This window comes from Lolium perenne, chromosome 1 (genome assembly GCF_019359855.2).
Source record: "Lolium perenne isolate Kyuss_39 chromosome 1, Kyuss_2.0, whole genome shotgun sequence".
Lineage (NCBI taxonomy): Eukaryota > Viridiplantae > Streptophyta > Magnoliopsida > Poales > Poaceae > Lolium > Lolium perenne.
The window spans coordinates 8,545,531-8,567,972 of record NC_067244.2 but is presented as its reverse complement, the minus strand read 5'-3'; the positions used below and the strand labels follow the sequence as shown (position 1 = coordinate 8,567,972).

At 45.6% G+C, this 22,442-nt stretch overlaps 2 protein-coding genes and 1 pseudogene across 2 annotated transcripts; 2 read left to right on the top strand and 1 right to left on the bottom strand.

Annotated features, from left to right (window-relative positions):
- The first annotated feature begins 2,502 nt into the window (after positions 1-2,502).
- On the top strand, positions 2,503-4,521 carry LOC127342782 (zealexin A1 synthase). Its single transcript, XM_051368794.2, has 2 exons — positions 2,503-3,523; positions 3,608-4,521. The coding sequence occupies exons 1-2, from the start codon at positions 2,621-2,623 to the stop codon at positions 4,235-4,237; spliced, it is 1,533 nt and encodes a 510-aa protein (XP_051224754.1). The 5' UTR covers positions 2,503-2,620; the 3' UTR covers positions 4,238-4,521.
- An 11,548-nt stretch (positions 4,522-16,069) lies between these two features.
- Positions 16,070-17,206, bottom strand: LOC127328584 (serine/threonine-protein kinase PBL34-like; annotated as a pseudogene).
- On the top strand, positions 17,157-20,488 carry LOC127342758 (uncharacterized). Its single transcript, XM_051368769.1, has 3 exons — positions 17,157-17,483; positions 17,627-18,923; positions 20,096-20,488. The coding sequence occupies exons 1-2, from the start codon at positions 17,205-17,207 to the stop codon at positions 18,812-18,814; spliced, it is 1,467 nt and encodes a 488-aa protein (XP_051224729.1). The 5' UTR covers positions 17,157-17,204; the 3' UTR covers positions 18,815-18,923; positions 20,096-20,488.
- The last annotated feature ends 1,954 nt before the right edge of the window (positions 20,489-22,442 follow it).

Below are 22,442 nucleotides of genomic sequence, written 5' to 3'. Positions count from 1 at the left end.
ACACCTTATGAATTGTGGAAGGATAGGAAACTCTCTTTGCTCCATTTAGTAGTTTGGGGCTGCAATGCTCAAATAAGAGTACCAAGTCAGTTGCGCACTAAGCTACAGCCAAAGAGCACCCCTGGAATATTTATTGGCTATGCGAAGGGATCAAAAGGCTATCGTTTTCATGATCCAGAAAATAAGAAATTAATTGAGAGTGGAGATGCTATTTTCCTAGATCAAGATACACCCCGCCGTGCTAAACGTGCTAGGGTGGAATTGCTTGTGCGGCAAACAGAAAATTATGAGATGCATGAAACTGATAATGCAAATCAGGAAAATAATGATTTAGGCCAAAACTCTACCACAACTAGCATGCCTAGGAGAAGTGGGAGGAATACACAGGCACCATCTTATTTGGATGAATACTATGTTTTCTTGGGGGAGGTATACTCTAAAGTTCATACATTAGAGGAAGAACCAAAATCATTCAAATCTGCATTAGCTAGTCCAGAATCTACTCTCTGGATGGAAGCCATGCATGAGGAATTAAACTCTATGAGGAAGAATAATGTTTGGACACTTGTTGATTTGCCCAAACATCGAAAACCAATAGGATCTAAATGGATATTTAAACGGAAACTAAATGCATCCGGAAATGTAGATAAATATAAAGCTAGACTTGTAGCTAAAGGATACACACAAAAGGAAGGAATTGACTTTGTGGAAACCTTCTCCCCTGTGGCAAAATTTACATCTATACAGATCATAAGTGCACTGACCGCATATTATGATTTGGAACTACACCAGATGGATGTAAAGACTGCATTTTTGAATGGCAATTTGGAAGAAGAAATATACATGAGTCAACCAGATGGATTCGTGGAAAAAGGGAATGAAGGGAAAGTTTGTAAACTGAATAGATCAATTTATGGCCTTAAACAAGCCTCACGGCAGTGGTATATTCTTTTTGATAATGCTATCACGTCTTATGGTTTTTTCCATGACGGAAGGATATCATTGCATTTACTTCAAAATAGTGGGAGACATATTTGTTTTGTTATCTCTCTATGTTGATGATATTCTTATTGCTTCTAATAATAAATCAATGCTGCTGGAAGTTAAAAGTTGGTTGTCTAATAATTTTGACATGAAGGATATGGGAAACGCTTCCTATGTTTTGGGAGTGGAAATACATAGAGATAGAAGGAATAGAACTTTAGGATTGTCTCAAAAGGCATATCTTAATACTGTACTGAAAAGGTTCTCTATGGACAAATGCAAGCATGCTCATGTACCTATAATAAAGGGAACTAAACTCAGCGAGGAAATGTGTGCTAAAACTCCAGAGGAAAAGAAATTTATGAGCGATATTCCTTATTCATCTGCTTTGGGTTCTTTAATGTATGCAATGCTATTTACAAGGCCTGATCTGTGCCATGCCGTGGGTTTATTGAGTAGATGCCAATCTAATCCGGGAGAATTACATTGGAAGCAAATCCTAAATACTTTACGCTATGTGAAGGGAACTGTGGACTATCACTTATGCTTTAATGGGCACAATCTACAACTATAGGACTTTACTGATGCTGATTGGCAAGGGGATCTGGACGAACGTAGATCTACTTCTGGTTATATATTCAAGCTAGGAAGAGGTGCAATATCATGGAGGAGCAAGAAGCAAGATTCTGTAGCGGTTTATTCGATGGAGGCTGAGTACATTGCTGCATCAGAAGCTGTCAAGGAAGGCGTCTGGCTGAAGGAGTTTCTTGCCTCTCTCAAGGTGGTGCCAAGTGCATCAAATCGTGTTACAATTTTCTATGATAATCAGGCGGCGATCAAGGTTTCAAAAGATCCCAAGTTTCATAGTAAAACCAAACACATTGAGGGAAGGTATCATTTTATTCGTGATATTATCAATAGATTAAAGACAATTCGTTTAGAGTATTTGCCTAGTCTGGACATGGTTGCCGATCCACTGACTAAGCCACTTAGTCAGGAAAGCTTTTGTAAACATGTGTCAAACATGGGTCTTCGGTTATGGTCTTAAATGTTTTAGCCAAGTGGGAGATGTAGGAATTATAAAGTGTGGCTTGCAACATTTATACTACATTATTTATTCCCTGAAATTTCTGTGTTGAATATTACCATTGCATTTGAATATCGCTTGCTGTACTTAAATGGAATAATGTTTAAGGAAGCCATTTACTGGTATACTGGAACACAGTATATTATTTATACTGGAATTATACTATGTATAAAGCCCGGGCACAGTATTATCAGGAAAGCCAGGTTGTTCATATGTTGGCTATATGAACTGATTAAAGCATGTGAATTTGAGTGTTTGTTTCAAATTCAACACGTGACTCACACACGTGTGCTTATGGGACAAGTTGCAGATTAAGGCTCCTAGATGGGTAACGATGATCGTGGTTGGTTTGTTAGCCTCGAGTCTTTATTTAAACAGATATATCTGGAATACTTATCTGCGGAATTACGGTTTAAATAAAACCGGAATTAGCACTATATAAAGGTCCCTAACCCCTAGCCTCAAATTGATCATTGTGAGCGGCACCACGGAAAAGGATCGAGGAATAGGGGTTAGACCGTTTTCGTGCTAAGATCCAACAAGAGCAAAATGGGCTTCACCAGGCTCGCACTGCTACTCTTCCCCCTGTTCCTCCTCCTCCTGAAGCTGATCATCGTCGGTCGCTACACATGGCCGACACGCGCGCTCCGACTGCCTCCCGGCCCATGGCAACTGCCTCTCATCGGCAGCTTGCACCACCTCCTGCTGCCGCGCTTCGGCGATCTACCCCACCGGGCCATGCGCGAGCTCTCCCGCACACACGGCCCACTGATGCTCCTCCGACTCGGTGCCGTGCCGACGCTGGTGGTGTCCTCCGCCGAGGCCGCTCGGGAGGTGATGAAGACCCACGACGCCGCCTTCGCCGGCCGCCACCTGAGCGCCACGCTGGAGATCATCAGCTGCGGCGGGCAGGGCATACTCTTCTCCCCCTACAACGACCGCTGGCGCGAGCTCCGCAAGGTGTGCGTGCTGGAGCTCTTCAGCCCGCGCCGCGTGCTGTCCTTCCGCCCCGGCCGCGAGGACGAGGTGGCGCGGCTCCTCCGGTCCGTCTCCGCCGAGTGCCGCGACGGCCGCGCCGTCAACCTCAGCGAGAAGATCTGCCGCATGATGAACGACGTGGTGGTGCGCGCGGCCGTCGGCGGGAGGTGCGCCCGCCGCGACGAGTTCTTGCACGAGCTCGACGAGGCAGTGCGGCTCACCGGCGGCTTCAACCTCGCCGACCTGTACCCGTCGTCGCGGCTGGTGCGCCGCTTCAGCGCGGCCGCGCGGGACATGGGGAAGTGCCAGAGGAGCATCTTCCGCATCGTGCAGAGTATCATACACGAACGCGCCGGCGCGCCTGCGCCGCCGGAGAGAGACGAGGACCTGCTCGGCGTGCTTCTGAGGCTTCAAAAGGACGGCGGGCGGCTCCAGTTTGAACTCACCACCGAGATCATCAGCACCGCCATTTTCGTAGGAAGCCATCCTCTAGCTTAATTTGATACTCTTAGTCTTCATTTGATCCCTTCCACCTCTTCTTTTATACTACAACTGCAGGACATTTTTGGTGCTGGAAGCGAGACCTCGTCGACGACGGTAGAATGGGCAATGTCGGAGCTCATGAAGAACCCACGAATCCTGCACAAGGCGCAAGCGGAGGTGAGAGAGGCCTTCAAAGGGCAGGGCAGGCTGAGCGAGGAAGATATCGTCAAGGTGAGGCTGGACTACCTGCATCTGGTGATCAAGGAGGCCCTGAGGCTGCACCCTCCGGCGGCGCTCCTGCTGCCCCGTGAGTGCGGAGCGACGTGCCGGGTGATGGGCTACGACGTGCCCAAGGGCACCAAGGTGTTCGTCAACGTGTGGGCGATCGGGCGGGACGACAGCTACTGGGGCGCCGACACTGAAGCGTTCAGGCCGGAGAGGTTCGGGAAGAGCGCCGCCGTCGACTTCAAGGGCGCCGACTTCGAGTTCCTCCCGTTCGGAGCTGGCCGGAGGATGTGCCCCGGCATGTCGCTCGGGATGGCCAACGTGGAGCTGGCGCTCGCTAGCCTCCTTTTCCACTTCGATTGGGAGCTGCCCTCCGGTGTCAGGCCTCAAGATCTGGACATGACTGAGACCTTCGGCATTACTGTGAGAAGGAGCTCCAAGCTATGGCTTCACGCACAGCCCCGTGTTCCGTGTGCATAAACTGCATACTGTATTCCATTGATTTGACATGCATGCATGCGGTTGGAGCCGGAACTGTACGTGCCAGATTATCGATGGGTACCGGAGGGGTAGACGCCAAATTTCAGTGTGATCCACTGGTCGGGGGTGGGGTAGATTTGGCCAATCACACAACATAAACTGTGTAGTAGTAGGGTCCTTGTCTTACTAGTAACTAGCATGTAATGGCGCGGCGGCACGCCGCGCCCACGTGGTAGCTGCAAGTTGAAAAGCGGAAGATATTTGTGGTATGTTGTATTTGTGAGGGAAGTACACGGCCCATATTAGAAAATTATACACTAACATGGATAAACTGGTATACACAAGGGAAGGGCTGTAGGCCTGCAAAACTGCCATTCGTGTACGCACAAGAACATGACAATGCAACTGTGCAAAATATCTCCCCATGTACACACGCAATCATATAAAACTGGAAAATTATATATCCTAATTATCATTAGAAATGATTTTAGAAATGTATACCACTCACAATAAATTGTAGAGTTCCTATCTTGTCACCCTAAACCACAATATAAGAATGTCAAGCACAAGCTGACTTTCTTAAACTGCTAGGCCTTCTATCAATACAGATGGTTCGTGTATCCAACTATCAAAAGAAGAGCTCATATAGTTCTAGCTATCACATGTAGGAAACTCACAGTGGGAGGGTAACTGCATCCTTCTAAGAATCGGATCTATTAAAAACATCTAAAAACAAAACAAAAAACTGTTACACTAAAGTAATTGAGAGAGTAAGATGAAATGCTCTATTTGCTACACCAGTAAAAGTGGACAATTGCCTCATCTAAATTGGTCTGGTGTACATCCATGTTTTGACATGTCAAGCTGTGAGCCTATGCATTAATTACCAAAAAACAGCAGACTATTTTTCAGGGGGCAATGTAAATACAAATAATACTACTTTACCGTCTCACCATGACACGTCTACTATGAACTCTAGTTTCTTGTACCGTAATTAGTAAGAACAGAGAAAAATAATAATAGATGGTCTGTCTTGGTTGATATAATCTAGAAATAGTAGTTGGGCATTTCAATTAATAACTTTTCAAAATTAAAAGCCCAACATAAAACTAAGCATCATAAACCTCTCAATAAAATATAGAAACTAACTTTATAACAGGATATATTCAGTAACTAACCCTACTTCAGTCATTTATTGAATAAAAACTCTATACCCGTCCATGTTTACACACCAATGTTGTACTGCAATCATGTTATGTGACTGACATAGAGTTTTTTTTTTGCATTTTAGTCCTCCAGGTTATTGTTGATGTGTATCTAATAGTGAAGTGAATGGAACTTGGCATACCTTTTTTCTCCACAAATGATGGACACACCTTTTTCTGACAAAAGAACTAAAGTAGTGCAAGTACAACTCTCAAAGTAACAACAAAAAGAAAATAAAGAAGAATTGAAACAAAAAGCCTAAGCTAGGGTATGTAGAATCTGAATGTGTCCAGTTGGGTCATTAGACTCGCATGTTGTACATTCCTACACCCATCACAGGAAACAATGTCAAGACCAGAGCCAGAAGCGGTATATGCACCCCCAGATATGAACAACAATTGACAATACATAACATAGTAGATCAGGCCAAGGTTACCTCAACTATATGTGGCTGCCTGGCCAAATACCCTGATAGCACTGACCATTAGGCTCAATAGTCTAGCTTCATGTCATCGTCCGATGATCAAAGATCGTCCCACAACTTTGGATCATGTCATCCTGGAGCTTAGTAGTCTTGCTTCACGTTGTCGTCGGATGATCAAAGCTTGTCGTAAAGGTTCACGTGAAGACCATCAACGCTTCATGCCCACATTTGCTTGTAGAATTGCTGGCCAGATGTAAAAAATAAAATTTATGTAGCATTACTCCCGTGGTACCCGACAAACTGATTGAGAAAAGCTGAAGAGAGATAAGGACATGGATGGATCAAAAGTTTGCCAATGAATTGGTATGGAAACCGATGTCTCCTAGGTGTTCAGTGTTAACCTTCGGCCTCGCGCTGCCATATTGAATAACGGCAACCGCATGACCGTGATCATATGACCAAAGGCACAAGAGTTGCAAGCAGAGAAGTCTAGCATAGTTGAAACTTGTCATGTTCAGAAGTTAGATATGCTATTCGTTGTAATGAGCTGAAAAATTCCACAGACAAATGCGCATCCTTGTACTTAAAATAAAAGGATGGAAATCATTGCTTATGCAACACATGCAGAGAATGTGACGAACCATTCCCTACTAAAATAAAATGACATAACCCTCATGCCCCTTATAGCTTGTTGCAATTTGCGCTTTCTTGCTTCCACTGATCCTTCCTAGACTTTCTCTGCGGCTGGTCTTTAACAGTTCTTGGGAACTTCGGATGAATTTGAGGTACCTCATTTATCAGGCCAAATATGTCAATCCCATCATCTACACTGAAATTCAGAAAAGAAGCTCTTTCAGACAAAAACAAAGCAATTAGGCGATCCAACTATCCTAGCCATGCTTATGCTAGGCAGAAGAACTGTAACCAATTCAAAAGTGTTTTTCAGGGAGGATAAGTTGCATATGTAACTGATTGGTGGAGTTACCTTAAAATCTATGCAAGCCATGTGTCATCCCCTTTCCATCAGCTTCGAAACTCCAAGCTATATGTTCCGCGTATGTCTATGTTGTTGTGCACACTAAAATACGTGAAGAATGTCCATGTCACTTCCAATCTTGCTGGACAAAGAAAGCTCTTATTATAGAAAGAAGAAGAACAAATATGTTATTACAAAACTAAATCTATATCTATAATACATATCCAGATGATCCGGTCATACAGTCGTAGATTCTAAATAGAAAACAATAGCTGCAATTTAGTCTAAGACATCTAAATAAAAGAAATCTAATAGGCATTAGAACATGAAACAGTTGGGTGAAACATACTACCTCCAGGCGCACGCGTATTCCAAGATGAACTTTGATCATAAAAATTGAGCAACAAAATCTTAATTATATTATATGTAATTAGTATCGTTGGATTCGTATTGAAAAGCACTTTCTAATGATGTTAATTTCATACAAACAATCTTTATATATTTAAAGTAATACTTAGTCAAACAAAAAGCACGTAAAACGAGGACGCCTTATTCGTTGAATCGGAGGTAGTAGTATGTAAATTTGTGCATTGTACCATCATATCATTGGTTCAGTAGCTCCTACTACAGTGATGGTTGTCTCGATTAGCCCTTTTTTTGAAGTGGCTGCCACTTCTGCCACTCTCTTTGGTGGGTTTTTTTATGCATGTGTATGTGCGCGTGAGCTCGTGTGTCATGTACTACATCACATCGATTAATAAACCTAGTGGTCGAATTCTTACCTTTCTCTAATATCAGCAACTTCAAGAACAGGAACGGTTATATACCATCTGGTCACAGAATTTTCTTTCAAAAAAAATATGGTTAAATAAATCAGAAATCCAGGAGTATGCATCAAGAAACTATAAACTCCCATCACAGACATCGCAAATTAAAGATTTTATATTAGCTGAACTAAAGAAGTTTGGTGTATGAGCAAAAGGAAAAAACAGTCAACCCGACCTTACAACCTCATAGCAAATCTTAGTGATGCATTTAGCCGCTTCACCTTATTTTATGCATCTAGATGCTGACACGAAAAAGTTCATGTTTTCATAAAAAGTAGTTCAAAATCACTAAAATTTCAATAATGTACTCCTGATGTCTCATACACACATGTCGAATGTGAGAAATAATTAACAACTAATCTGGGAGGTACCGTGGATTATCCTAGTGTAACACCTGTTGATAGCACTGAATCACGGAAATTTTCTTTTGCTAGACTATTGTATGCATGCCAACATCAGGAGTCCAAGAATCAATACAATACCACTACAGTAGGAGTAGCATGGCAGAGCCATCATGGCAAACCAAAGAGATCTTGGTGCGGCTACTCAGCTCATTCTACAAAAAAATTCATTTTTTATGGCGCAGTTGTCAAGAGAAAATATAGCATTCTGAATGCCAACAACCAGGCTTCTAATTCTCTGTCTCGCTTCGATTGACCATTGGACCCTCGAAACAAAGCTTTATAAATTATTTCTTAGAAGAGATGAAAAAACTTTAGTATGTTCGGAACTCTTTCTTAATGAAAGTGCACTCGACATGAGAATTTTGAATATATTTGTCTCAAATAGGATAATATACACTGACAAATCCAAACACCATATGAAATCTTATAGAGATACCTTCAACTCAAGTGAACTCATCATTTCTCTAGAGAATAAATATAAATTCACTACTGAAACTGAAGTCTAGATCAATAGGTAAATCAAATAACCGCATAAACCAATGATCGAAGGGTCAATATCTACATAGAATTTACATGAGTAACTTAACAGTACACGTTGCAGGCTGATGACCATCTGACAAACCTACACCCACATTATTTCTACAACGGAATTTACACTTGATGATCTCTACCTACCCAGAAAACTTGAAAGATGACATAGCGCATTTTTCATTGACTTAAAAAAGAACATTTATATATCAAATTCATCAGCTGCGCCCCAAAAAGAAAGTAAAGTTGCACATATGCATCCACCCCTCAGCTACTGGCACATGGAAGGAGATCACAATCAACATGCTTAAGTAATCATTGAGGGAGGGCCTCACTCAATCTTGCAAGCATATTTCATGGAAAACCATGTGCGCATACCATATTGTTCATAGCCCGGTATCATTAGTGCGTGTACCCAAGAATCTCAATAAAAATCGAAACTCCCAAGCAGAAACGATAATTGAGATAAAAGAGCCCGTGACCTTACTTTTATCATGAGATTATCTCAGCAGTCCTTCCTTCATCTCCTCCCACGTATGTGCTGCAAAATCAACATAAAAAAGATATGTTCAGCAAATAGCATGACTCGTATGAAAAGGAAAGAATAGGGACAGTGAAGAACGGAAGATAGCGAACTTACCTAGCAGGAGCAATGCAGTGTGGTGAGGGGCTCCCGAATATACAGCCTGCGAGCAAAAATAGAATAGCAAATCAAAAACATCACCTAAATCAAATTAACGTTGGTAGCATCCGGCGCCATAGTACAGACCTCCTCCATTTCACTGTTTCATGTTTCCATAACACAACAGAGCAATGTTGTCAGAGCTGGGTGAAGCAAGTAAGCAACAAAGTGAACCAGAGAGAAAGAGAAGTAGGCGGAGACGGCTCCTGTTTCTCAATGGATCACCGTGGTGTGTAATCTTTGTACTCCCTGCTCGAGGTCTAAGCATGATAAAAATAGGCACAACGAAATGGTTACAATATTCAGTGTGGCGTAGGATTCTGAATCAACTGAGTAACTGTGAATCAACCGATGCACTTTCATATAGAAAAATGCTCCTCCAACACCACTAAACTATATGGCGTGACATCCTAATCAACTGAAGAACCAAAGTTGACATTTTTCTTAATTTAAACAACACTCGGTTTGCAGATAATAAATGCAATAGCCCCGGCCACTGCAAAATAAAACGACAAATCCTACAAAACAAATGCAGTCTAGTTAACTCTCCAAGCACCAATGGTCAACCGGACCAGGACTAACATACGCAGATCATCACGCATATGGAAATGCGATAAAATCAAAGAAAAGGGAGATAAACAGGGCAGGAAACCAATCGAGGGGACATACCACCAGTCGCAGCAAGTTACGAACCAATGGCGGGGCGGAGCATCTGTTGAGGCAGCGCATGGGGAGCTTCGGGCTGGGCTCTCGAAAACGACGAACCAAGGCACCAATTCTTTCCAAGATATAGAGCAGTGTAATCGGGGCCGGGGAGGCGGAGCGCATCATCGACGGCCGCAAAATCGGAGCTGGACCGACCCACACCATGGCCGCCAGCCACGGAGTAGCCAGGCAGATCTCGTGGGTGCGGAGAGCTCGGGCGGGGATAATTTCGCAAAATCGGAGCAAGACAGGCACAAACTACGGCTGCCGGCCACAGAGGAGGGAGGAAGATCTCGCGGCCGGGGAGAGCTTATGCGGGGATAAATTCGTGCCGGTGCCGGCCACCGCCGCTTCATGTCGCTCTTCGACCTCTCGATCCTCGCCGATCTTATACGTGCTCCACTTGACTCCGCCGCCTCCTATCCCAGCACAGTCTCTCCAACAACTCATATAGTGAGCCGACGTTGGCCGGAGCAGCGCGCGGGGACAACCTGTGAAGCACACGAAGAGCTCCGGTAGGGAGGAAATCAGGCAGGGAGAGCCCGTAGAACTCGGTGGAGAAGCCGGTGAGGAATTGGACACTGGACACCACCGCACCAGCGCCGCTTTGACTGCCCCGCAAAGCTCCAACACGCGACAATTTGCACAGAACGGGCCCACCACCTTCCCAAACGGTTGGTAGCTACAGCCACACTAGCGTCCCACCGAAACATATGACCGGCAAGGAAATCACGCAGGGATGGAGACGTATCAGCCGCACCACGGACTCCCATGCACCGAAAATATCGCACGGAGCACCAAAGTTGTACACCGAGGAAAAAACGTATGAAAACCTGATCAACGAAGAACTACGTGTCATAACTGCATTAAACCTCAGCTAAGCTCAAAATTCTGAGAAAAATGATGTTTGTTAAGGTTTAATATAGTAGTTATTGAGCACGTGCAATGCACGTGTCTTGTCTTTAATTTTAAAGAAAAACAATAAGTTTGTTGATCATATTAATAAGGGTTTCGATCATATTTACATGCCCATAATCGACTGAACCCGCTGCAACTGAACATCAACATGCTGTAAAACTCAAAAGAATGGACAGTTCTGATCTCTATCAACCAATTGGCAGGCTATAAATGCAAAATTAACCATATCTTTGATGATAATATAACACGGTGCACATGAGGTTATGTGCACTCCTCGACTCAAATATATGAGTCAATCTTTCATACGGAGTACTTCTTTTCTGCGAGCGAATAGCCTAATGGACCGGCCCATGCGGATTTATCTTTAGGCCATGCCTACAAACCATCGCTAACGAGCGATGGGTAGGCGCTCCCATGGTCTCCCCAATCCCCATTTTGAAACCCCGATGCATCCGTCCTAGCCGACATCCGCTACCGCCGGCGGGAGTCTCAGCTTCTCCACCACGCGGCGGCGTCCCACTCCACGGCTTGCACTCCAGGCCCTCCAGATGGCAACGCTGCGAGCGCAGCCCATGGATAGTGGCCCCGCCGCCTTCACCACCACCGTTGACTCACTGAAGGACGACAACGTCGAGGACATCCTACTCCGCCTCCCGTCTTCGGCGTCCCTGGCGCGCACCACGCTCTCCTCCAGCCGCTGGCGCCGCGTCGCCTCAAGCCCCGGCTTCCTCCGTAGCTTCGTCCTCGGCCTCTTCGTCTCCCAGGTGGATCTCGGCCAGCTCCCCGTCTTCCACCCATCGTCCTCCGTCCGCTCCGACCGCGACCTCGCGCGGCGATTTCTTGCTCACCCGCCTGGAGCACGACCCAGCGTGGCGGCTCCGAGACTGCCGCAATGGCAGCCGACTCCTCTGCAGAGGCGACTCACTCGCCACCTATGACCACTGCATCGTCCCGGCACGTCGCCATACGGCGTCCACCAACCGAACCCCTTCCTCTATCGGGAACGGAGTTCATAGCGGACTGCTTGCTCGGCGGCCATGGAGAAGATGGCGCGACGTCCTTCTGGGTGGTCAGCGTGCAGCGAGACGGCCAACGTTTGCGAGCCATGGAGTACCGCTCCGGCACGCCGGATTGGCGCTGCCACCCTTGGGTAGATGGCATCGACGTGGCTAGGCTGCTTGGGCCGGCAATGCCCGCTGCCGCTACGGGGCTTATATTTAGAGGTGTGACACGAATTCACACATATTGCTTAACACCAGCACCATGGCGCACTCCCACTTTCACTAGTATGTTGGGGCTGCATCTCGCGGCCCCATCTTCTTCTTCTACCTCACACTTTCTTGTTTCACTCAAGAACACACACACGCCATGGAAGAAACACACCCCTACACACTTCAGCAAGGAAATTCCCCCATCTATAGTGGTCGGCGAGGCGGAGGGGCCCAAACCCCATCCGCTCCTTCGCCTCCCGCCGACGTGAAATCGAGCTACCGCCGATGATCAATCGGCACGCACGCTAGTAGATCCACGCACCCTCCAACCTGCCTGCGAGTATGGCGTTGGGGCGCGGCTCCAACGGGCGCGGGGGCTCCACCGGTGATAAAGGAACCAATATGTCAACATCAAGTTAATTACACTTAGTATATACTTTGACATTGAAGGTCTCGTATAATTTTTTCTTGTATGTCAGTATGTGCATTGCAAGAATTTCTCATGGAACCTACATGAACTTTTCATCATGGCACACACATAGCTCAACTAGAACAAGTTAAGTCATCAGTTCATCTTTGTGTTTTGCTGTACTAATGATGTTTTGTTACTCTCAAGTATCAACAGTACTGGGTGTTGATTATAGCTGGTTGTGTTGGAGCTCCAAGTCTGCCGACCCCTCATGTTGATCAAGAAAACAAAGATCAGCTGTTGTTTCCTGATCTCCAGCTCTGTCAGGTGTTATGTTTTTTGACTTGTTGTAATGCAATGGGTAGATTTTAGTACTAATGAACATTGACATTTTTCGGAATCATGAGAATGTTATAAACTGCTATTTTCCTATCATGTAGTTGTACAAGGAATTCAGTATTGTCCTAGCCTCCCTAGCATAGTAGCATCGACCAGTGAAGGTCATGTACTTGAAATCACAGTACTAATTTTTTTTGAAAAAGAACCAGTCTTTCAAATGTATTACAGAAGTTAGCAACTAAGTCATTGAGAACCAGTCTTTCAAATGTATTACAGAATTTGATGGCTGCATGTGCATGCTTTTCTTCGACCTACGTGAATCATGTGTTTTTGCTCTGAACAAACATTTTTTTTTTGAAATTTTCACCGGGGGGGAGAGAATCCCCACCTAAATTTCATTGATAAAAAGCCACTTAGTCTGAGAATTACAAGCTGAGAAGTGGTCTCGCCACATCATGACATCCTCCTTATGCCTAGGATTTTTAAACCTATGCAACAAGAGAGATAGGTCAGCAATTACATGAGAGAGAGCTATGGAGGGAGAAACAGTTACATCTATGAAAATAAGTGAGTTTCTAACATCCCAGATGCACCATAGCATGGAGAGGAGGATGGATGGCCAGACAGAGTTGGGCAGATGGTTGTTTGACTGTAAGCTCCAAGTGTTGGGGTAGCTGAGTAGTAGATGGTCCAGGTGAGCTCTCTGTCAGATCATGCGCGCAGCAGGGCAGTTGAAGAAGAGGTGTTGACGATCTTCAGGTGTGTTAGGGCATCTTGGGATTGATGGAGAGACAATGATGGTCTTGCGATGCAGGTTGGATCTTGTGTTCAGCCGGTCAAGGTGAAATAGGCAGCCGAATATCTTGATCTTGCCTGGTACATGTGAGACCCAGATGTGTTCAGTTATGTCATTTGCGTGTTGGTCTTGCAGAGAGTTGTATGATGTCCTGGTGAAGAAGTTGGAGCCATCTAGCATGATTCGTCGATCCTTTTGTTCAGTTAACTGAATATCGTGCAGTAAGAGTAACAACGAAGCCAGCTCTGCAGCAGCCACATTAGATAGCCTGTTCCTAAGACCACTGCTTAGCCCTTCTTCCAAGATTTCACTAACAAGGGCATTTGGGTTGAGGTGGTGTGAAAAAATGGTTGAGTGTGTGTTGGCTAGGGGTTCTGGTAGTAGGGCCATCTATCTAGCCAGAAGAAGGTGTTTTGGCCACTTTGTACCTTGCATTGTGTGATGGCTGTGAGGGTGTCTAGGTTTTGGTGGATAATCCTACCAAAGGAAGAACTTTGAGCACCTTGGATCATAGGGTAGGGAGATAGGTGAGAGATCCAATGTCTCCATGGAGTATTTTCTTGCTGCAGAGCTCTGAAACTAAACTTCAGTAATAGACAAACATTTTGCAGATGTAAGTTTTTGATGCCTAGACCAACATATTTTTTTGGTAGACAAGCTCTAGACCAAGCAACTAAACATTGTGAACCTGTGCAAGAGTCCTCTCTAGCCCAAAAGAAGGCTCTTCTTTTCTTGCCCAGTTTTTCAATAATGAGTAGAGGAATAAGTATGGAGGCCATGAAATGAGTTGGCAGGCTGTCCAGTACAACAGAGAGAAGGGTTAGCCTTCCTCCTTTTGACAGAAGGGAGGCACACCAGCTTGCCAAATATTTGTCCACTCTATCAATGAGAGGTTGGAAAGCTGATGTTGGGAGTTTTGTTGGGGAGAGTGGGAGCCCTAGGTAAGTCTGGGGGAATGAGCTGATTGTTGTGTCCAGTGCAGTGGACAAACATATGACTGATATGGTGATTGTAATTTCAACTAATGTAAAAACCTTGGCAATTCTGGAGAACATTACATGTCACAATGATCAAGGATTCAGGGTATAGCGTCCATGAATAATATTGAATGAGAATATGGGAGCAGTCTTTTGGCTTTCGAGATTAATTGATCTCTATAATTTGAAATATTCAAAAGGTACATCCTGATTTATTAAGTTTGACCGGAGCATATATGTGGGTCCTGTTAATATTATGGGCTGTTCTAGTGTGTATACATCTAGTTCATGCCCAGATTCTCATTCTTTCTGTTGATTCTAATGAAGTACTCTACTGTTTTTGGTTGTTAGCATGCTACTTACCACTAATTATTTCTTTGGAATATTTTATCGCTTCATGTCGTCATTGATGATTTTTTTCACGGCAGCATGGAGAGTTGTACACTTTGTACTTTATGCTCATTGTTAAATTCTAGTTCTTACCATGTCATGCAAAACTAACGAGACAAGTTTTGACACGTCAACAGGAACTACATTTGTTATTTTGTAACTTCGGGTTCTTAGACAAATTTGGATTATCCAATATTTTGGGTGAAGTTTTTCTCCACTTTTCTTGGATCATTTAAATTGCACTGCTTTATCTTGAGCTAATGTCTTGCTGTTAGTTTCAAATTTAGCTTTTATCACGAGCCACAAGTTGGTAAGGTGCAGCCGAATATGTTTTTCTCTGTTTACGTTTCTCACTTCTTTTTCATGGATTGCAGATTGGGAATTGAATTGGCATTCCGTCTTTTTTTTCTATATTGAATAATTATTTTGTTTAGGATCAATACTATCTGATTTGACTTACTACAATCTAAGAGGAAGAACCATACCCTATGAGGAACGGAAGTCCCAGTCTGAGTGCATTATAATCTGACCATTATCCGTCTGCCTTTCATTTCCTTGAGGCAGGAAGATCCAATGGCAGACATCTTGAGCCTTTGTCTGATGGCTAAGTGAGTGTGATGAACGACATTTATAGGGGTGGGCCTTTAGTCTCGGTTAACCTGGCCAACCGCGACTAAAGGCCTTTGGGTACCTTTAGTCGCGGTTGGCCTGACTAAAGCCTCTCCCGTCCCCCAGCTGTCGACCGAGCCCGCTGGGCCCAGACCTTTGGTCGCGGGTCGTCTCCCTTTAGTCGCGGTTCGAATATTCTGGGGACTAATGGGGTGGATGGAACCTCTTTTTCTACTAGTGACACTTAACATTCAACTCACATGTAGAACCTATTCCAATAAGTAGAAGAAGCTCACATCCACATGCATCCGCTAGCTATAACAGAACCTCCTAGGATTGTATGGATCCGGATCATATATGAATAAATATCAATCCTATATCGTTATATCAAACCCTGGAGTTGTCTTTGTAGTGCAGGCACGTCATCACAATTAGCTTGGCCAGTTCGCTTCGCCTTCCCCTTTAGTTTCCATGTCTCTCCTAATGATCATAAACCGCTCTGCTATATCTTTCATATCTGGTCGGTCTCCAACATCTTCTTTTAGACACTCAGTAGCTAGCTTGCCAATTTGTTCCAACCAAATCATATTTTCTTCAGTTGCGATCTCCTTGTCGAACATTGACTTCCCTCTCCTTTCTATCCCGTAAACTTTTGAGAACTCCAAAACGAGACTGCAATCTCACCATGTATACTTCTCTTCCTGGTAATAATCTCCAGCAGAACAACTCCAAAGCTATAGGCATCACTCTTCTGTGTTAGAAAGCCAGTTATCAATGATATCGGGTCAGTGTAACCGATGCTTCCAACTACTGTCGTACTGAAATGTTGCTCTTTAAGAAACCCGAAACATGAGAGTTTTGGAGTCAGGAGTATGTTATCTGTCTTGATATCACCGTGGCATAGTGGCCGATGTGTATACAAATGAATCTGTCTTAACCCTTCTGCTGCTCCAATCGCAATGTCCAGACGTAGGTCTAAGGGAAGTTCTTGTTTGCTGACATGGAGAATATCTTTTAGGCTAAGGAATAAAATAACCTAGACGTGAGGGAGAGTGTTTGAATATAAATACACTGTCTAGTCTCTTTTCATCAATTTAAATTTTGGTTTAATTGGCTAGTGCAACAATCTTTCATGGCATCAGAGCCAAGATGTATCGAGTTCAAGACCTTGCTCACGCAGTTTTAAAAACAAAACAAAAAAAGATTTTGTGGCTCGCACCGAACCCACAATAAGACCTAAATTAGCCTAGACGTGAGGGGAGTGTTGCATATAAATACACTGTCTAGTCACTTTTCATCAGTTCAAACTTTTGGTTTAATTGCCTAGTGCAGTAATCTTTCACTTTTTTCTCACAACATGACTTTGGTCCTCCTCCCACAGCTCCTTCCTATGTCGCATCAAACCAACTTTTTAAATATGAATTTAAACCGACTTTGGTTCGCCGCACCGAGCATGTTTGAACAAAGTTGTATCGACTGAATTTCTAACAAACTTAAACAAAGACCCAAATAGTCAAATACCACGCTGGGGGGCCTCCACCGTCGGAGGACTCCGAGCTCCGGCCCATGGCGTTGACGGCGCCGGCGACGACGCTGGACATCGACGAGATCGCCTTTTCCGACCTCTTCCTCCTCTCGCCAGAACCATCGGGAACAGCGGACGCCGACGACGATGGCCGCCGCCGCCGCCTCCTGGCCACCGTCTGGGCCGCGCTCGGGCGCGGGGGCACCGGGCTGTTGGCCGTCGCCGGCGTCCCGCGCGCGGCCGCCCTCCGCCGCCGCCTCCTCCCCCTGGCCCGCCGCCTCGCCCTCATGGACCAAGCGTCCCGCGCCCACCTCCTCAAGGTGACGAACCCTTCCGGCATCCCCTCTTCCCATCTCCATTCTCCATCCTTCCCTGTTTTTTATTGATTCTTTCGCTCTGCAAACTGCAATAGCAATTTGCCCCTCAACTGATCCTGATTGCCTTCGATCGGCTGCCATTGCAGAAGCACGGTGTGGGCAGCGACGTGCCTCTGAAGAAGCCCGACAGGTCCGTCTCTTCATTCGCGCAGCTCCTAAGGCATGATTCAGGTAAGAAATTCCACTCGCTCAAGTCTCTGAGCGATGCCGCCGGAAGCATCAACACCAGGACTGGTTGTCCGGAGGTGAAACCGGCAGGAGCCGATGGATTTGGGGAACACACGTGTGATGATGACATTGAGAATCTTGGTGAGCTCTTTAAGGAGCTGGGTTTGTGCATGATGGAGATTGGTATCTTGATTGCACGGGCTTGTGATGTTGTTATCGGTGGGAATCAGCTGGAGCAGAGCATTACTGACTTCGGGAGCGCCAAGGCGAGGCTCATACATTACCACTCCGAGTTGGATAACAGGATCATCAAGGAGAAGAGCGCAAACAGAAGAAACTTTTTCGTAAATAATGCAGCAGCAGCAGTAACGCCTGTATCTGATCACATCGATATGTCGTGTCATCAAAGGCCAGGACCAGGAGGATATGGATCTCGCATGACACGACAAGATGGGCAAGCTGTGGTTATGTCAGGAGAAGAAAAGGAGGGCAGGGATATCGCGGTGCAAGGACAGAGCAGCAATATTTCTCTTGTAAACTTATGGCAAGAGTGGCACTACGATTATGGATTGCTGACTGTCTTAACGGCACCATTATTCTTGCGCTCTGCCCTCGGACAGGAATGTCCAGTCAGCGAAGAATGCTCTCTTCCTGATGGGCACACACACCTGCAGCTATTCAATAAAAGGAGGATATTCTCGGTGAGATGCTCCCAGGAGAGCTTCATTGTTCAGATTGGGGAGGCAGCAGACATCTTGTCAGGAGGGAAACTTAGATCTACACTTCATGCTGTGAGTAGACCTTTAGGCTTGCCAAACATAAGCCGGGAGACTTTTGTAGTCTTCGTACAGCCTTCATGGGACAAAACTCTACCTTCCTCAGGTTACTCTTCTGCCGATGAAGATGATTCAAGTGATCACTTGGAATCTACCTCCAGGAGTGATGGATCAGCCGGGTCTTGTAGTGAACATATGTTGATGCAAGACATTTTGATGAAAATCCCCCCTCTGTCCTCAAGGTTGAAAGAAGGCATGACATTTGCAGAGTTTTCTAGGCAGACAACAAAACAGTACTATGGTGGTGGTGGCATCCAACAAAACAGTTAACCAGAAGAACTAATGTGATGAAAATGCATCTCATAGAAACCCAAGTGAAGTATTTAGCTGTGCACTGTCTATGATGGGAATCTACTTGGCAACATTACTCCATGTTATGGTAAATACTATGTACTTTTCATCTTCCTTGATGGCTTATTTTTTTGTGCAGTTGTTCATAACCACAAAGTTTAAACTAGTATGTCGGCCTCTCTATTGGAAGAGTGGGCTTCCAAATTTGTTGGTCCGCTTTTTTGGAGTTGGAATTTCATAAATACAGCCTTGCTCCTGTTATCGTGTTGGTAGTTTTAGGTTCCTCAACTTATAGTTGTTTGAACATCGTCAAGGAAGAAAGATACGAAAGGGTGAGTTAACAACCACACTCGTACGGTACTTGCACGATACTTTTGGATAATCCTCTGGGGACATGTTAATAGTAATACATCCATATTATTTCACTGTTGCCAGCTTGATGCTTTGCCATCCTTGTGGAATTGATGGTAGAGATCCCACATCAAGAGAGCAAGTCCATCCAGCAATGGGTGGCAACTAGTCAACACAATGCCCAGCTGTACAACAAGATAAATTCAAAATCATTTATTGCACTTTGCACTTTCCAGTATTTTTCTTTCTTTCTAAAACTGTTGGGATCCTAATGTTGCATCAGATGTGTTTAGTTCAACAATAAGGTTGTTTTGAACTTGAAGCCTGCTTAATATTACCCTAGATCAGATGTGGTAAAGTAAGATATGATCAGTGTTCAGTAGCAGGAAAACATGTACCTGCCTGCAGGTTTGTTACATGCAGTATTTTCGTGCTGTGCATGCTTGGATAGTAGTTTTCCGTTGTACATCACTAAAACATTCTCATGCTACATCAGTGTGACGACGCTTGTTCTAGACGACACAATCTATCTTCTTCTCCTTTGTTTTGTGAGAGAGGATGGACTATCTTTTGTAAAGCACCAACCTCGATTCATTGTCACTTCCATTTGCTGCTGAATTAAAAAGTAAGTCAAGTCATAAGAGTATTTTCATCAAAATTAAATAGATAAATGTGTAATATCTCTGTCTATTTTGTGAATAGCTTGCTGTCGAGTGTGATTATCAGATTGGTGATATATGTGAATCTATTGTTCGTTTCTGAGAAAGTAACAAGTACGCTGGTGTTCTGAACTTTACAACTGCTGCTGTTTTCTGGACCATATGGAAATGACAGAGATGATTTGTCTTCTGGGGACGATGATGGTCAAAAGTCAAGCAGGATCTTTAATATTATGTTATTTATCGACAGGTTCAAGAATACAACATTGCTGCTGATATTGGATCGGTAACCGATTGGTGCAACTGAACCGCTGAGATTGATTGATCAAGATGAATGGCACGGAGATGACTGGCACCCTTGAAGCTGCACTGTGGGAAATTGCAGCTATTGAAGATGCACAATGGAATCTGAAGAGAGTGTAGGGTCGTTCATGGTTAATGTTAATAAGTAGTAGTTTTTCGACTGTAACTTATATGCTCCCTCTAGCCCAAATTACTTGTTGTAGATTTAGGCAAAATGTTGCCTAAAATCTGTCTAGGTTCATTAATATGTGACAGCTAATTTAGATCGGAGGAAGTAAGATGCTTTTATCTCGTGGTTTGGCATTGAGAACTTTTATTGTGAATGATTTCTATGCACGAATGTATTTATGAAATTCCAACTCACCGAGACCAATAAGGAGTTTGAAGAACAGGAGTCTGAATGATTTGTTGGTCCTCTTTTTTGGAGTTTGAAGAACTTCTATTGTGAATGATTTCTATGCAGTGATGACAAAGGAAATTTCTGCGGCGGCTTTAGAAAACCCAACGACCCCAACCCTAGCCGGCACACCCACCGCACCCCCTCCTCCCGCCGCCGCCGCCGGTGGCGCCGCCGGGCAAAGCCCGGTGGCGTGGCGGCGGCGGGGGCTCCTCCTCTGCTGCGCCGGGAAGCGCCCAGCCTAGTCTTCGCGTGGTGCTCTGGGACGGCGTCGAGATGGTGGAGGCGACGTCGCGTCGGAATAAGGATGCTGGAGCTCGATCCCCATCTCGGCAAGGCCACTTGTGGCGGCGCCGGCGAGCTGCTGGCCTGGTTTCCTCTCAGATCTGCGGATCGGGGGAGGGTGGATTCCCCGGGCACGGTCGAATTTCGACCATGCCGTGGAGTTTGCGGAGTCTGTTCTGGTGTCGGAGGAGTGCTGATGTTGTTGCCTTCTCCTCGGCCGGCCGTGGTGGCGAGGGAGAGGAAGGAGATGGCACCACTGTCTTCCTTTTTAGGGTTTGTGTTCTTCTGGTGGCTTGCGGCTGTCACGTCTTGCAGCTTCTTCTGGCCGGCCTTGGTGGCGAGGGGAGGAGGCGGTCCGACGTGGCGACGCCAAAATCGGCCAGATGGTCGGGAGAAAGACCCTTCTTCCTCCTTGTCGGTATGATTTGCTGCTGCTGTTTTTCTTCCTCCTCGGCGCTGATGCTGGAGGGAGTTCCTGGTTTGCCCGGGCGGATGGCCCGGCCGCGGTGCTGGACCGGTCGGTTGACTCGAGTTCCCTTCCTTCCGGAAGGGACACTTTTCGCGGTACTCAAAGCCAAAGATGGCGACGGCTGCTGCAGGCGTGTTGGATTGGTGTCCATGCCTTCTCGGCACTGGTGTCAAGGAAGGAGGAAGCAGCGTGGTGGCAATTGCACCGTGGTCGAAGATGATGACCTGCTTGCGCTTGGTTGTAGTTCTTTCTGCAGGGGTCTTCTCTCAAGTTTATGGGATGATGACACAGGGCTCCGGAGATCTTCATGGGCTATGGTGGTCTTAGGGTGTTCTAGGTGTTTTTGGTCCTTTGTATTTGTGTTTCTCTATGCTTGTAAGGGTCAACAACTTTGTATCTTTCCGTGATATGAATGGAGAGGAATTCTCAAAAAAAGATTTCTATGCACGAATGTACATAAATACAGTTTCACGCCATTATCGCTAGCTTGGCGGGTCTGCCGCGTAGATTGCTTTGGTGTTTTTCCTGGCTCATTCTTGGGTCTTGTGGACTATTAGAAATAATCTCTCTATCGAAAGAACTTGTGTCAAACACCCCACTGATCTGCTTTATAAAACTGTCATCTTCTTGCAGTTGTGAAGTCTAAGGGTCAGCGCCAGGGACTAAGTTGGATGGCAAGCCAACTTAGGGCATCTCCAACGGGGCGACGCAAACGGACCGGAAATACGCCTGCACCCTGCTCCATCGGGACGACGCATCGTGTTCGGGGCGTCCACAACGACGCAAATATGCTGCACGTTTGCGTCTCCGTGGACGCTGTGCGGTCGTGCCGAACGTCCGCTCGCTTCCCCCACCGGCCCACCTGGCAGCGACCCTGACTCGATCGGTGCGAATTAAAGCACAACAACTGCCGGGGAGGTCAACCGCCGGAGTGGCAACCGCGCCGATCAACCCTCCAACCGCTGGAATGGACCGCCGAACCGCCGCGGAAGAGCAACCGCATGCCTCCTCGTTATACGCGCCGCCATTAATCCCCGTTGAATATAACCCTTGCGCCCGCTGTAATTCACGTCCAACCGGCTGCTATTCTTCTTCTCCTTCTTCTTCTTCTCCTTCTTCTCCTTCTTCTCCTTCTCTGCTTCT